Here is a 16,400-nt window from a genome sequence, read left to right as displayed (position 1 = left end):
TCCCCGTGTGTGCGTGGGTTTCCTCCGGGTGCTCCGGTTTCCTCCCACAGTCCAAAGATGTGCGGGTTAGGTGGATTGGCCATGATAAATTGCCCGTAGTGTCCTTAAAAGTAAGGTTAAGGGGGAGGGTTGTTGGGTTACGGGTATAGGGTGGATACGTGGGTTTGAGTAGGGTGATCACTGCTCGGCACAACATCGAGGGCCGAAGGGCCTGTTCTGTGCTGTACTGTTCTATGTTCTATGTTCTATGATATAGTGTTAGTGACTCAGGGATTGGTCTTAGAACACCCTATTTACTGTTCATTCTAGTTGTACCATCTTGTGTGTTGTAAACAAAGAGCAAACCGTGCACATGTATTAGTCAACTTAAACAAATTGTGTTTCGACTGGTAACAGATCATCTAACCTCAATCTAACCAGACGCCTCAGTAAATGTAAACTGAATTTGAACTTTTACCTTTGGTAGGTGATGGAAAAACTAATACTGGCTGAAAAGACTGCAGTCGATATTGACAAATTACGCGATGGATATCGTCCAGCAGCCAAAAGGGGTGCAATCCTGTTCTTTGTGCTGGCAGAGATGGCACTGGTTAACAGCATGTACCAATATTCACTGGCATCATTCCTCGAGGTCTTTGATTTGTCTCTTCGCAAATCTTTGCCTGATTCTATACTTCAAAAGCGACTGAGGAACATCATGAAAGCATTGACCCTAAATATGTACAACTATGGCTGCACAGGTCAGTGTTGCTACACTACAATTCTTTGACAGGTTTAGTTGCAAATGCAGTGTTTTAAATGCAGACTGTATCGAGTATAACCAATTAAGTGTTAAATTACATTGGCTATTTGTTGCATAGATGTCACATCTTCCCACCTTCTTTAAAGTTCACCTCATCCCCAACTCTGTGCTTGTATCCTCTCTCGAACCATGTTCCTCTCTCGAACCATGTTCCACTGGCCCACTCCCTGCTGTTGAGAACCCACATTAGCTCCCAGTCACCTAGAATTAAAATTCCAATTTTTGTGGTTAAATCCTCCACAGTTTCACCCTTTACTATCTCTATCATTTCTTCCAGGTCTACATTCCTCTGAGTCCATCCTCCCACCAGGATTGAATGGGAAAATGTTTTTTTAATTGTTCATGGATGTGGGTGTAGCTGGCAAGGCCTGCATTGCCCCTCCCTAATTACCTTTGACAAGGTGGTGGTGAGCTGCCTTCTTGAACCGCTGCAGTCCATGTGGTGTAGGTACAGCCTCTGTGCTGCTGGGAGGGTGTTCCAGGATTTTGACCCTGTGACAGTAAAGAAACGGCGATGTATTTCCAAGTCAGGATGGTGTTGGCTTTGAGGAGAATCTGTAAGTGATGGTGCTCCCGTGTGTCTTATCCTTCCAGATAATAGAGGTCGCGGGTTTCGAAGGTGCTGTTGATGGAACCTTGGTCAGTTGCTGGAGTGCAGCTTGTGGATAATTTGCATGGTTGCCACTGTGAATGTTTAAGGTGGCGGACCTCAAGCGGGCTGCTTTGCCCCAGATGGTATTGTTGGAGTTACACTCACCCAGGCAAATTGAGAATATTACTTCACATTTCAGACCGGGTGCACAGGCATAGGGGTGTCAGGGGGTGAGTTACTCTCTATTGAATACCCAGCCTCTGACCTGCTCTTGTAGCCACAGTATTAATGTGGCCAGTCCAGTTCAGTTTCTGATCAATGGTAACACCCCAGATGTTGATAAGGAAGGCTTTAGCTTTGGTAATAAGGCTTTAGCTTTGGTAATACCATAGAATGTCAAGGGGTGATAGTTAGATTTTCTCTTGTTTGAGATGGTCTTGTGTGGCAAAAGTTTTACTTGCCATGTATCAGCCCAAGCCCAGAGGTCTTACTGTATATGGACATAGTTTACTTCAGTGTCTGGGAGGGGGGTCTCAAATGGTGTGGAACATTGTGCAGTCAAAGAACAATGAACAAAGAAAAGTACAGCACAGGAACAGGCCCTTCGACCCTCCGGCCAACCATGCTGCCCGACTAAACTAAAATCTTCGACACTTCCTGGGTCCATATCCCTCTATTCCCATCCTATTCATGTATTTGTCAAGATACCCCTAAAATGTCACTATCGTCCCTGCTTCCACCACCTCCTCCGGCAGCGGGTTCCAGGCACCCACTACCCTCTGTGTAAAAAACTTGCCTCGTACATCACCTCTAAACCTTGACCCTCGCACCTTAAACCTATGCCCCTTAGTAATTGACCCCTCTACCCTGGGAAAAAGCCTCTGACTATCCACTCTGTCTATGCCCCTCATAATTTTGTAGACCTCTATCAGGTCACCCCTCAACCTCCATCGTTCCAGTGAGAACAAACCGAGTTTATTCAACCGCTCCTCATAGCTAATGCCCTCCATACCAGGCAACATCCTGGTAAATCTCTTCTGCACCCTCTCTAAAGCCTCCACATCTTTCTGGTAGTGTGGCAACCAGAATTGAACACTATACTCCAAGTGTGGCCTAACTAAGGTTCTATACAGCTGCAACATGACTTGCTAATTCTTATACTCAATGCCCCGGCCAATGAAGGCAAGCATGCCGTATGCCTTCTTGACTACCTTCTCCACCTGTGTTGCCCCTTTCAGTGACCTGTGGACCTATACACCTAGATCTCTCTGACTTTCAATACGCTTGAGGGTTCTACCATTCACTGTATATTCCCTACCTGTATTAGACCTTCCAAAATGCATTACCTCACACTTTTCCGGATTAAACTCCATCTGCCATCTCTCCGCCCAAGTCTCCAAACAATCTAAATCCTGCTGTATCCTCTGACAGTCCCCATCGCTATCCGCAATTCTACCAACCTTTGTGTCATCTGCAAACTTACTAATCAGACCAGTTACATTTTCCTCAAATCATTTATATATACTACGAACAGCAAAGGTTCCAGCACTGATCCCTGTGGAACACCACTAGTCACAGCCCTCCAATTAGAAAAGCACCCTTCCATTGCTACTCTCTGCCTTCTATGGCCTAGCCAGTTCTGTATCCACCTTGCCAGCTCACCCCTGTTCCCGTGTGACTTCCCCTTTTGTCCCAGTCTGCCATGAGGGACCTTGTCAAAGGCCTTACTGAAGTCCATATAGACAACATCCACTTCCCTCCCTGCATCAATGATCTTTGTGACCTCTTCGAAAAACTCTATCAAGTTAGAGAGACACGACCTCCCCTTCACAAAACCATGCTGCCTCTCGCTAACATGTCCATTTGTTTCCAAATGGGAGTATATCCTGTCTCGAAGAATTCTCTCCAGTAATTTCCCTACCACTGACGTAAGGCTCACCGGCCTGTAGTTCTGTGGATTATATTTGCTACCCTTCTTAAACAAAGGAACATCATTGGCTATTCTCCAGTCCTCCGGGACATCACCTGGAGACAGTGAGGATCCAAAGATTTCTGTCAAGGCCTCAGCAATTTCCTCTCTAGCCTCCTTCAGTATTCTGGGGTAGATCCCATCAGGCCCTGGGGACTTATCTGCCTTAATATTTTTCAAGACACCCAACACCTCGTCTTTTTGGATCTCAATGTGACCCAGGCTATCTACACACCCTTCTCCAGGCTCAACATCCACTAATTCCTTCTCTTTCGTGAATACTGATGCAAAGTATTCATTTTGTACCTCGCCCATTTCCTCTGGTTCCACACATAGATTCCCTCCCCTGTCCTTCAGTCGGCCAACCCTTTTACCTGGCTACCCTCTTGCTTTTTATGTACGTGTAGAAAGCCTAGGGATTTTCCTTAACCCTATTTGCCACTGACTTTTTGTGACCCCCTTTTTAGCCCTCCTGACTCCTTGCTTAAGTTCCTTCCTACATTCCTTACATTCCGCACAGGCTTCGTCTGTTCCCAGCCTTCCAGCCCTGACAAATGCGTCCTTTTTCTTTTTGACGAGGCCTACAATATCTCTCGTTAGCCAAGGTTCCCGAAATTTGCTGTATTTATCCTTCTTCCTCACAGGAACATGCCAGTCCTGAATTCCTTTCAACTGACATTTGAAAGCCTCCCACATGTCAGATGTTGATTTACCCTCAAACATCCTCCCCCAATCTAGGTTCTTCAGTTCCTGCCTAATATTGTTATAATTAGCCTTCCCCCAATTTAGCACATTCACCCTAGGACCACTCTTATCCTTGTCCACCAGCACTTTAAAACTTACTGAATTGTGGTCACTGTTCCCGAAATGCTCCCCTACTGAAACTTCTACCACCTGGCCGGGCTCATTCCCCAATACCAGGTTCAGTACAGCCCCTACCCTAGTTGGACTATCTACATATTGTTTTAAGAAGCCCTCCTGGATGCTCCTTACAAACTCTGCCCCATCTAAGCCCCTAGCACTAAGTAAGTCCCAGTCAATATTGGGGAAGTTGAAGTCTCTCATCACAACAACCCTGTTCATTTTTACTCGTTTCCAAAATATGTCTACCTATCTTCTCCTCTATCTCCCGCTGGCTGTTGGGAGGCCTGTAGTAAACCCCCAACATTGTGACTGCACCCTTCTTATTCCTGATCTCTACCCATATAGCCTCACTGCCCTCTGAGGTGTCCTCCCGCAGTACAGCTGTGATATTCTCCCTAACTAGTAGCGCAACTCCGCCACCCCTTTTACATCCCCCTCTATCCCGCCTGAAACATCTAAATCCTGGAACGTTTAGCTGCCAATCCTGTCCTTCCCTCAACCAGGTCTCTGTAATGGCAACAACATCATAGTTCCAAGTACTAATCCAAGCTCTAAGGGCGGAATTCTCCGCTCCCGGGAAAAATCGGGAGGGCCGTCGTGAACTCGGCCGAGTTTCATGACGGCCTCGGAGGCCGCTCCTTGCCCCCTATTCTCCCCTCCCAGTGGGGCTAGGAGCGGCGCGCCGTAAATCTCGGCCGCGGGGGCGTCGCGCCGAGAATGACGCGGCCGGCGCGCCTAATGACGTCAGCCGCGCATGCGCAGGTTGGCCGGCTACAACCCGCGAATGCGCGGCTGACATCACGACGGCTGACAGCTCGAACCCGCGCATGCGCGGTGGCCGTCTTTCCCCTCAGCCGCCCCGCAAGACGTGGCGGCTTGATCTTACGGGGCGGCGGAGGGGAAATAGTGCGTCCGATTTGGACGCCGACTCGATGATCGGTGGGCACCGATCGCGGGCCTGTCCCCTCCCGAGCACAGTCGTGGTGCTCTTTCCTTTCTAGGCCACCTACAAGCCCCAAATGGGGTTCTCACTCCCGTTCCACGACGGAGAATCGCCGTTCGCTGTGAAAAACGGCAAGCGGCGATTCTTCCGAGCCCGGGGGGGGGGGGGGGGGGGGGGGGGGGGGAGAATCGAGGGGGGCGTGAATTTTGTCGGGGGGCCCTCCCGCGATTCTCCCATGCCGTGTGGGGAGCGGAGAATCGCGCCCTAAGTTTATCTGCCTTACCCGTAATACTTCTTGCATTAAAAGATAAGCACTTCAGGCCACCAGACCCGCTGTTTTCAGCAACATCTCCCTGTCTGCTCTGCCTCAGAGCCATACTGGCCCTATTCCCTAGTTCTCCCTCAATGCTTTCACCTTCTGACCTATTGCTCCGGTACCCACCCCCTGCCATACTAGTTTAAACCCTCCCGTGTGACACTAGCAAACCTCGCGGCCAGGATATTTATGCCTCTCCAGTTTAGATGCAACCCGTCCTTCTTATACAGGTCACACCTGCCCCGGAAGAGCTCCCAGTGGTCCAGATAACGGAAACCCTCCCTCCTACACCAGCTGTTTAGCCACGTGTTTAGCTGCTCTATCTTCCTATTTCTAGCCTCACTGGCACGTGGCACAGGGAGTAATCCCGAGATTACAACCCTAGAGGTCCTGCTTTTAACTTTCTGCCCAGCTCCCTGAACTCCTGCTGCAGGACCTCATGCCCCTTCCTGCCTATGTCGTTAGTACCAATATGTACAACGACCTCTGCCTGTTTGCCCTCCCCCTTCAGGATGCCCGTTACCCATTCAGAGACATCCTGGACCCTGGCACCAGGGAGGCAACATGCCATCCTGGAGTCTCTTTCATGTCCACAGAAGTGCCTATCTGTGCCCCTGACTATAGAGTCCCCGATGACTATCGCTCTTCTGCGCTTTGACCCTCCCTGCTGAACATCAGAGCCAGCCGTGGTGCCACTGTTCTGGCTGCTGCTGTTTTCCCCTGATAGGCTATTCCCCCCCCGACAGTATCCAAAAGGGTATGCCTGTTAGAGAGTGGGACAACCACAGGGGATTCCTGCACTGACTGCCTGCCCCTTCTGGTGGTCACCCATTTCTCTGTCTGCACCTTGGGTGTGACCACATTTATATAACTGCTATCTATAACGCTTTCCGCTACCTGCGTGCTCCTCAGTGCATCCAATTGCTGCTCTAACCGAACCATGCGGTCTGTGAGGGGCTCCAGTTGGGGGCACTTTCTGCAGATGAAGCCATCCGGGAAGCTGGAAGCCTCCTGGACCTGCCACATCTCACAGTCAGAGCACTGCACCCCTCTAATTGACATTGCGTCAATTAATTAGTAGTTAGTAAAGAGGACTTTGCAGGGCCGGAGAGGCTTCCTTTCCAATTCATTTCCGGTGCAATGATCTACGGTGGGTAGCCATCATCATTTCAAAATTAAATTTTAAAACTCTGCTTGATTACACCGTGAGGTGATTTTGCTAATTTGTGAGCATAAACCTGGGGGAAAATGAACACATTTTGAAACGGTTCAATTGGGTCCACGTGCACCAATATCACCAATCGTATCAGAAGTGCAAAGTTTAACCCTGCTTCCCACCTGCCTCGGCACTCGTGTATGTTACAGTCAATACTGACATCCTTCACCTTGCTGATCACACAAATGCTCCGTTAAACCTTCTTTCTTAAAGTTTACATCTCCTTGTATTCCAGGTCTGTTTGAGCGACATAAGCTGCTTTTCTCATTCAACATGACAATAAAGATTGAGCAGGCAGAACAGCACATTCCGCAGGACGAACTGGAATTTTTTTTGAAAGGTACATTTCCAAATATAAAAAGACACAAACCTGGGTGTCAATTATATACCATAATAACCCAGCACATCCACATTATTCAATAGCACAGATTACACTCAGCACTGACCCTCTGACAGTGTGGCACTCCCTCAGTACTGACCCTCTGACAGTGCGGCGCTCCCTCAGTACTGACCCTCTGACAGTGCGGCACTCCCTCAGTACTGACCCTCTGGTAGTGCGGCACTCCCTCAGTACTGACCCTCTGACAGTGCGGCGCTCCCTCAGTACTGACCCTCTGACAGTGCGGCACTCCCTCAGTACTGACCCTCTGACAGTGCGGCACTCCCTCAGTACTGACCCTCTGACAGTGCAGCACTCCCTTAGTACTGACCCTCTGACAGTGCGGCACTCCCTCAGTACTGACCCTCTGACAGTGCGGCGCTCCCTCAGTACTGACCCTCTAACAGTGCGGCGCTCCCTCAGTACTGACCCTCTGACAGTGCGGCACTCTCTCAGTACTGACCCTCTGACAGTGCGGCACTCCCTCAGTACTGACCCTCTGACAGTGCGGCACTCCCTCAGTACTGACCCTCTGACGGTGCAGCGCTCCCTCAGTACGGACCCTCTGACAGTGCCGCACTCCCTCAGTACTGATGCTCTGACAGTGCAGCACTCCCTCAGTACTGACCCTCTGACAGTGCAGCGCTCCCTCAGTACTGACACTCTGACTGCGGCACTCCCTCAGTACTGACCCTCTGACAGTGCGGCACTCCCTCAGTACTGACCCCTTGACAGTGCGGCACTCCCTCAGTACTGACCCCCTGACAGTGCGGCACTCCCTCAGTACTGACCCCTTGACAGTGCAGCACTCCCTCAGTACTGAACCTCTGACAGTGCGACACTCCCTCAGTACTGACCCTCTGACAGTGCGGCACTCCCTCAGTACTGACCCTCTGACAGTGCAGCACTCCCTCAGTACTGACCCTCTGACAGTGCAGCACTCCCTCAGTACTGACCCTCTGACAGTGCGGCACTCACTCAGTACTGACCCTCTGACAGTGCGGCACTCCCTCAGTACTGACCCTCTGACAGTGCAGCACTCCCTCAGTACTGACCCTCTGACAGTGCGGCACTCCCTCAGTACTGACCCTCTGACAGTGCAGCACTCCCTCAGTACTGACCCTCTGACAGTGCGGCACTCCCTCAGTACTGACCCTCTGACAGTGCAGCACTCCCTCAGTACTGACCCTCTCACAGTGCGACACTCCCTCAGTACTGACCCTCTGACAGTGCAGCGCTCCCTCAGTACGGACCCTCTGACAGTGCGGCACTGCCTCAATAGCGAGTCTCTCACTGTCTCAGTATTTCGTTGGACTATCAGCTACATTATATGTTGAAGTCTCTGGAGTGGGACATTGAATCCATGGTCATCTCGGGAACGCTTCTGCTGAACTGTCATTATATATTTTTGTGCCACGTTACACCCAGGAGAACTTTGTCAGTTTCACCTTTTAGATGAGCAATCTTTTATTAAATTCGGCCATGTAAATGTGATTAAACTCTGTAGGAATTTGGGTCAAATAACTCTGGTTAATGGATGCTTTTAATTCTCACAAAACATTGATATAAGTCGGGGGTTTGAGGAGTTTGCACACAGCGGCAATCCTGCTGTTATTACCTGCATTTGCCTCCTGGAGAAATGCTGCACGATCTTTGAAAAGCGTGCATTATTTATATTATCTCCTTCCAGTAATCTTTGAGCATATGTGAGGGACACATCTTCCACAAGCAGATAGTCAAGGTTCCGTATTGATTACCTCAAATATTTCAGTGCATTGTTTAGATGTCTCTGGTAGTGTCTGACATCACGCTTTTCACCATTTAGTTTATATCCAGCCACCTCTTTTTTAAAAAAATAATTTTTTTTCCAATTAAGGAACAATTTAGCGTGGCCAATCCACCTATCCTTGGGTTGTGGGAGTGAAACCCACGCAAACACGGGGAGAATGTGCAAACACCACACGCACAGTGACCCAGGGCCGGGATTGAACCCGGGTCCGTGTGCCGTGAGGCAGCAATGCTAACCACTGTGCCACCGTGCCGCAAGTACAGCCACCTCCTTCAGATATCGTAAATCTATGAAACGTTTTCTCACCACACCCTGATTCTGAGATGCTGAAATGCCATCTCTGATTGACCCGATCAGGATAAAATCCTCTATCCCTCCCAGCCAGCAGTGCTCGGATTGTCAGCTGGATGTGCGGAGAGTCCGGCTCACAAAGGGGACTCAAACTCAGACCGAGATCTGGGAAATGTTATTGAGCTGAATGTTCCTCAGTAAAGGTGACTGAAGGAGGCGGAGCTAATTCCTGAAGTAGTTAAAAGCAAGAGTGAAATACATGGCGGTAAATAAAGGGGAAATATCAGAGTTGTTCGGTAAGCTAAAGGAGGTCGAATTGCTGGAACCTGAGAAAGTGGGTGAGAAATAAGTGAGGCCTTGGAGATTATGGGGTGATTTAAATTTGGGAGGGGGATGTGAGTGTAAAGTAGCCCCTCACCTACCTGGGCCGGTACAGGTTTTCACGGACGTTGCACTGGCTGTGGGCTGAACATGTCGAAAACGCCGCATGCATTCACCCCAACTGAGCCAACCCTTCCCCGCCAACCAACATTTCAGGGACTTATCTGCTTTCATCACATTGGGCGGGCTGGGTTAAAATCAGCCCGAGTCTATTGAGAATGCAATTCTTCAATTGAAAGGAAACTATGATACATTTGGATCAACAGGCAATATTGACAAGCAGTGAACGTGGATTTCAGAATGCAAGTTTGTTTTTGACATAGAATTCTTTGAGAAGGTGACAGGCGTCACGGTGGCACAGTGGTTAGCACTGTTGCTCCACAGCTCCAGGGTCCCAGGTTCGATTCCCCGCTGGGTCACTGTCTGTGCAGAGTCTGCACGTTCTCCCCGTGTCTGCGTGGGTTTCCTCCGGGTGCTCCGGTTTCCTCCCACAAGTCCTGAAAGACGTGCAGATTAGGTGAATTGGACATTCTGAATTCTCCCTCTGTGACCCGAACAGGCGCCGGAATGTGGCGATTAGGGGATTTTCACAGTAACTTCATTTCAGAGTTAATGTAAGCCTACTTGTGACAATAAAGGTTATTATTATTAGATATGAAGAACGGGGGGGAATGAAGTGAAGGCAGTATACACAGCCTTTGAGGAAACCTTTGTCAAGGAGTCACACAGGGAGATGGATGAATGGTTTTGGAAAGAGGAGGATATTAAAAAATTGTTACAAAACTTCTCAGAAAGAGAGTAGGAGTTCAGGGCAATTTCTCAGCATGATTAGAAGTGGATAGTGCGGTTTAGATTAACAGATTAGCTGGTCATTTATCTCAGTACTGTCTGTGGCATCTTGCTGTGTGTGTGAATTTGCTGCTTTGTTTGACTCTAAAATAGCTGACTACACTGTAAAAGGAGTTAGAACATAGAACAGTACAGCACAGAACAGGCCCTTCGGCCCTCGATGTTGTGCCGAGCCATGATCACCCTACTCAAACCCACGTATCCACCCTATACCCGTAACCCAATAACCCCCCCCCCAACCTTACTTTTTAGGACACTACGGGCAATTTAGCATGGTCAATCCACCTAACCCGCACATCTTTGGACTGTGGGAGGAAACCGGAGCACCCGGAGGAAACCCACGCACACACGGGGAGGACGTACAGACTCCGCACAGACAGTGACCCAGCTGGGAATCGAACCTGGGACCCTGGAGCTGTGAAGCATTTATGCTAACCACCATGCTACCGTGCTGCCCATTAATTAACTGTAAAGAATGTGAAATGTAACTTTGATCTATCAAACACAAATGTTTTAATTCTGGCTTGATTTCACATTGCTGTACTGTACCTTGCTGAAGGCTAATTGTCAAAAGACAATCAGTGGAAAAGGTTTAGCTTTTCCCATTGTGTTTCCTCAAAAGCTGAGTAACCGACCCCTCCAGCATTTCATCCAGCACCCCCCAATGCCACTGGCAATCCTGAAGGAATTAAATTGAGTTTTTGGCACAAGGCTATTTAATGAAATTGTCCCCATTAAGGCCGGGATATTTAGTAGAAACAGCTAGATTTCATTCACGGTGATAGGTGTGGAATGGTGCATGACATTAGTGGACATTAGTGGATGTCTCACTATTTGATTTACACTTTTCACAGGAAATATATCTCTGGAGAAGAGTAAGCGAGCAAAGCCATTCCTCTGGATCCCAGATCAAGGCTGGGAGGATATTATCCGACTAGCAGAAGCTTTCCCGGAGAGGTTTGGAACTCTTCCAGATGACTTGCAAATGCATCCTGCAGAGTGGCAAGAAGTAAGTAATAAACTGTCAGCCATTTCAGTGACAGAGACTATCTAACAAATGGTGGATGAAATGGAGCAAGGTCAGGGAACTGGAACTGAGATTCTAATCAGCAATGATCTCATTTGGATTTGATTTATTGTCACGTGTACCGAGGTACAGTGAATAGTCTTGTTCTGCGTTCAGTCCAGACAGATTGTTCCATACATGAAAAAACATAGGACAACATAAATACACAATCATAGAGATCGGGTAAGCATACAGGAGTGTAGTACTACTCAGCAGAGAATGTGCGACGGGAGATCAGTTCAGTCCATAAGAGGATCATTCAGGAGTCTGGTAACAGCGGGGAAGAAGCTGTTTTTGAACCTGTTAGTGCGTGTTACTAAGACTTTTTAATCTCCTGCCCGATAGAAGAAGTTGGAGGAGAGAATAACCCGGGTGGGAGGGGTCTTTCATTATGCTGCCCACTTTCTCAAGGCAGTGGGAGGTGTAGATGGAGTCAATGGATGGGAGGCAGGTTTGTGTGATGGGCTGGGCGGTATTCACGACTCTCTGGAGTTTCTTGCGGTCCTGGGCCGAGCAGTTGCCATACCAGGCTGTGATCCAGCCAGATAGGATGCTTTCTATGGTGCATCTGTAAAAGTTGGTAAGAGTCAATGTGGACATGCTGAATTTCCTGAGCAAGTATAGGCGTGTTGTGCTTTCTTGGTCACATCACAGCCTGGGTACGGCAACTGCTCGGTCCAAGATTGTAAGAAATTGCAGAGTGTGGTGAACTCAGCCCAACGCATCACACAAGCTTGCCATCCTCACATTGATTCTGTCTACACCTCCCGCTGCCTCAGGAAGGCAGACAGCATTATCAGAGACCCCTCCCACCCAGGCATTGCCATCTTCCAGACCCTTCCATCAGGCAGAAGGTACAGAAGTCTGAACACTCGCACATCCAGACATAGGAACAGCTTCTTCCCCACAGCTACTAGACTCCTCAATGACTCCCCCTCGGACTGATCTGTTCCCTGTAAGAACACTATTCATGACTCCCAATGCTGCTCTTGCTCACGTATTTGCTTTGCTGATCTGAACATCTTTCTTTTTGGTTTCAGATTCCAGCATCCGCAGTAATTTGCTTTTATCCAGAATAATTTTAATCAATCAATAAATTTACTTCAGGTTCAGGTTGCCGCAATTCCATTCTTCAATCACCAGATGCCATTTTACCCAAGTTCTAGGTCGGTGCAATTCCACTCTTCGGCCATCAGGTGGAGCTAGGTATCGGGCGTTCAGATCAGTGCAATTCTTATTGCCGACCACCAGATGGTGGTGCTGTACACAGGATGTTCAGATCAGTGCACGTCTGTTCTTCCACCACCAGATGGAGCTTTCGCCTCCCTGTGCAATTACGACCACCTCCTTACTGGTTACTGAACTCCACACTGGAACTCTGGTCTCACTGTATGGTATTTTCTCAGTTTAAGCTTCGATTTTGAGCTCTTCCCTGACCTGGGAGAAAATGGTTTTCACTTTCACGTTCAAGATCTCTTTCACAGCTGTGATGGCTGTCTCTGCCCCTTTAAACAAGAAAGTATAATAATAATAATCTTTATTATCACAAGTAGGCTTACATTCAGTGGCGGACTGGGTCTAAAAATATTGGTTGCCAGGAGACAAAGGGGGCCCACCCACAACTACAATGCTATCATTTAATTTTCATAACGAATAAATAACATTTTCAAAAAATACATATGGAAAAAAGGGTACAATTAAAATTTTTGTGGAAAAAATGTGTATTTCTTAGTAATTACAGTGTGCATGTACTGTACATATTACTGGCAGTAGATACCAAATGTAAATTTATACCAAATGTATTTATACAGAATGTTATAATTGAATTTTTAATTTTAAAAATTTTTTTAAGTAATTGGTTGATATTTTTAAATAGTTTACTGCACAATTTACACATTAACAGATAGTTCAAAAGCACAATAGAGCATTGCATGCAGTCCACTATATTAAGAGCAATTGTTTGTGTTCGCTAGATGATTGTGCGAATCTGCCAATAATTGCTTCTGCATCCAATTCATCTAACAATTCCTTTTCAATGGATAGCAACATGTATGATTCCAAATTCTCCTCAGACAGCGAATTTCTTAACCTTGTCTTTATGATCTTTAGCTTTGAAAATGTTCTCTCACATTGGACTTGAGTAACTGATAATGTGCAGATGACTTTATAAAGCTCATAAAGATTATCATATGCCTTGTCATGAAGTCTGTTGGATGCCAGAATTTTTAGTACACACGATGGGCAAGTGCTGCAAATTTTACAATTGTTGCAACTGGAACCCATATTCTCACCATCATTAAGCAATAGCTTTAATACATCAAAGTTTGAAGCAAAAGAAAACAATTCCAATATTACTTGATCTTTGCTGATTTGTGGAAACAGCTTAATAATACCTTCCAATGCTTCATCTTCAAGGCCCTTCTCTGCAATAGTTTTAAACTTTGCTGGGTCCAAGCAGGACAAATCTTTATACAACTGTTTGTGTTGTACAAAGCGTGATTCTAGTGACTGGACAATGCGATCCATTATTAGGTTCAACACATTTACTCGAAAATTAGCTAGAGAATCTGAGGAATTTCTTTCATCATCAATAAGTTCATCTGCCATTCTTTTCTTCTTCCTCTGCCTCTTAACTGGCAATGCTGTTTCCAACGCATCAATTTCCAATGTTTGATTTTCATCCATATTCATCTGTGAAATCCTGTCATTACATTTATTTACAAATTCCAAAGCCGTGCTGTGAACGTTATCAAATGTTCTTGTCTGTTGCTTCAACTTTGTTGTCGCTGAATCTACCAAATCTCATGCAGCAAACATATCAAAACCACTTGTCTGTAGATAACTTGATAACGGGGTTGTAGTTTCAAATATATACAAGTAAGTAAATGCTGTCAATATGGTTTCAAACTTTAGAAGACTTTGAAGTAAAACATTTGCTTCATGTTTTGTTTTTGCATCAAACTTTTCTGAATCTTGTATCATTGATAAGCATGTCAATAGATTTACGAAAGTACTGGCAGCGGCATCATCAAAACGTCCAAATATAGTTGTTGCGGCATTGGATTTTCCTGACCATCTGGTCTCACCAATTAGCTTTAATCGTTTCATTTTTTTCTTGTCCTAGATGTTTTCCAACAACTTCTATCCATACAGCCATTCTCTTGTATGAAGCTTTCACAAAAGTTGCTATATTCTGGAGCAAATTGAAAAAAGAAACTGCAGGCACACAACATAGAACACAGAACGATACAGCGCAGTACAGGCCCTTCGGCCCTCGATGTTGCACCGACATGGAAAAAATCTAAAGGCCATCTAACCTACACTATGCCCTTATCATCCATATGCTTATCCAATAAATTTTTTAATGCCCTCAATGTTGGCGTGTTCACTACTGTTGCAGGTAGGGCATTCCACGGCCTCACCACTCTTTGCGTAAAAAACCCACCTCTGACCTCTGTCCTATATCTATTACCCCTCAATTTAAGGCTATGTCCCCTCGTGCTAGCCACCTCCATCCGCGGGAGAAGGCTCTCGCTGTCCACCCTATCTAACCCTCTGATCATTTTGTATGCCTCTATTAAGTCACCTCTTAACCTTCTTCTCTCTAACGAAAACAACCTCAAGTCCATCAGCCTTTCCTCATAAGATTTTCCCTCCATAACCAGGCAACATCCTGGTAAATCTCCTCTGCACCCGTTCCAAAGCTTCCACGTCCTTCCTATAATGAGGCGACCAGAACTGTACGCAATACTCCAAATGCGGCCGTACTAGAGTTTTGTACAACTGCAACATGACCTCATGGCTCCGGAACTCAATCCCTCTACCAATAAAGGCCAACACACCATAGGCCTTCTTCACAACCCTATCAACCTGGGTGGCAACTTTCAGGGATCTATGTACATGGACACCGAGATCCCTCTGCTCATCCACACTACCAAGAATTTTACCATTAGCCAAATATTCCGCATTTCTGTTATTCTTTCCAAAGTGAATCACCTCACACTTCTCCACATTAAACTCCATTTGCCACCTCTCAGCCCAACTCTGCAGCTTATCTATGTCCCTCTGTAACCTGCAACATCCTTCCGCACTGTCTACAACTCCACCGACTTTAGTGTCGTCTGCAAATTTACTCACCCATCCTTCTGCGCCCTCCTCTAGGTCATTTATAAAAATGACAAACAGCAACGGCCCCAGAACAGATCCTTGTGGTACGCCACTCGTAACTGAACTCCATTCTGAACATTTCCCATCAACTACCACTCTCTGTCTTCTTTCAACTAGCCAATTTCTGATCCGCATCTCTAAATCACCCTCAATCCCCAGCCTCCGTATTTTCTGCAATAGACGACGGTGGGGAACCTTATCAAACGCTTTACTGAAATCCATATACACCACATCAACTGCTCTACCCTCGTCTACCTGTTCAGTCACCTTCTCAAAGAACTCGATAAGGTTTGTGAGGCATGACCTACCCTTCACAAAACCATGCTGAATGTCCCTAATCATATTATTCCTATCTAGATGATTATAAATCGTATCTTTTATAATCCTCTCCAAGACTTTACCCACCACAGACGTTAGGCTCACCGGCCTATAGTTACCGGGGTTATCTCTACTCCCCTTCTTGAACAAAGGGACCACATTTGCTATCCTCCAGTCCTCTGGCACTATTCCTGTAGCCAATGATGACCTAAAAATCAAAGCCAAAGGCTCAGCAATCTCTTCCCTGGCTTCCCAGAGAATCCTAGGATAAACCCCATCCGGCCCCGGGGACTTATCTATTTTCACCTTGTCCAGAATTGCCAACACTTCTTCCCTACGCACCTCAATGCCATCTATTCTAATAGCCTGGGTCTCAGCATTCTCCTCCACAATATTATCTTTTTCTTGAGTGAATACTGACGAAAAGTATTCATTTAGTATCTCGCTTATCTCCTCAG

General features: G+C 46.8%; 1 protein-coding gene across 1 annotated transcript in view; it reads left to right on the top strand.

The window, feature by feature from the left end:
* LOC119977131 (dynein heavy chain 10, axonemal-like) overlaps nt 1-16,400 on the top strand; it is a 552,876-nt gene that overhangs the window by 470,342 nt on the left and 66,134 nt on the right. The window contains 3 exon segments of the mRNA XM_038817763.1: nt 467-740; nt 6,938-7,042; nt 11,246-11,400. Of these exon segments, the coding sequence (XP_038673691.1) occupies nt 467-740; nt 6,938-7,042; nt 11,246-11,400 (534 nt within the window).

The sequence above is a fragment of the Scyliorhinus canicula genome, chromosome 1 (assembly GCF_902713615.1).
Source record: "Scyliorhinus canicula chromosome 1, sScyCan1.1, whole genome shotgun sequence".
NCBI lineage: Eukaryota > Metazoa > Chordata > Chondrichthyes > Carcharhiniformes > Scyliorhinidae > Scyliorhinus > Scyliorhinus canicula.
Note: the sequence above shows the minus strand (reverse complement) of the source record. Positions and strands in the feature narration are given on the sequence as shown.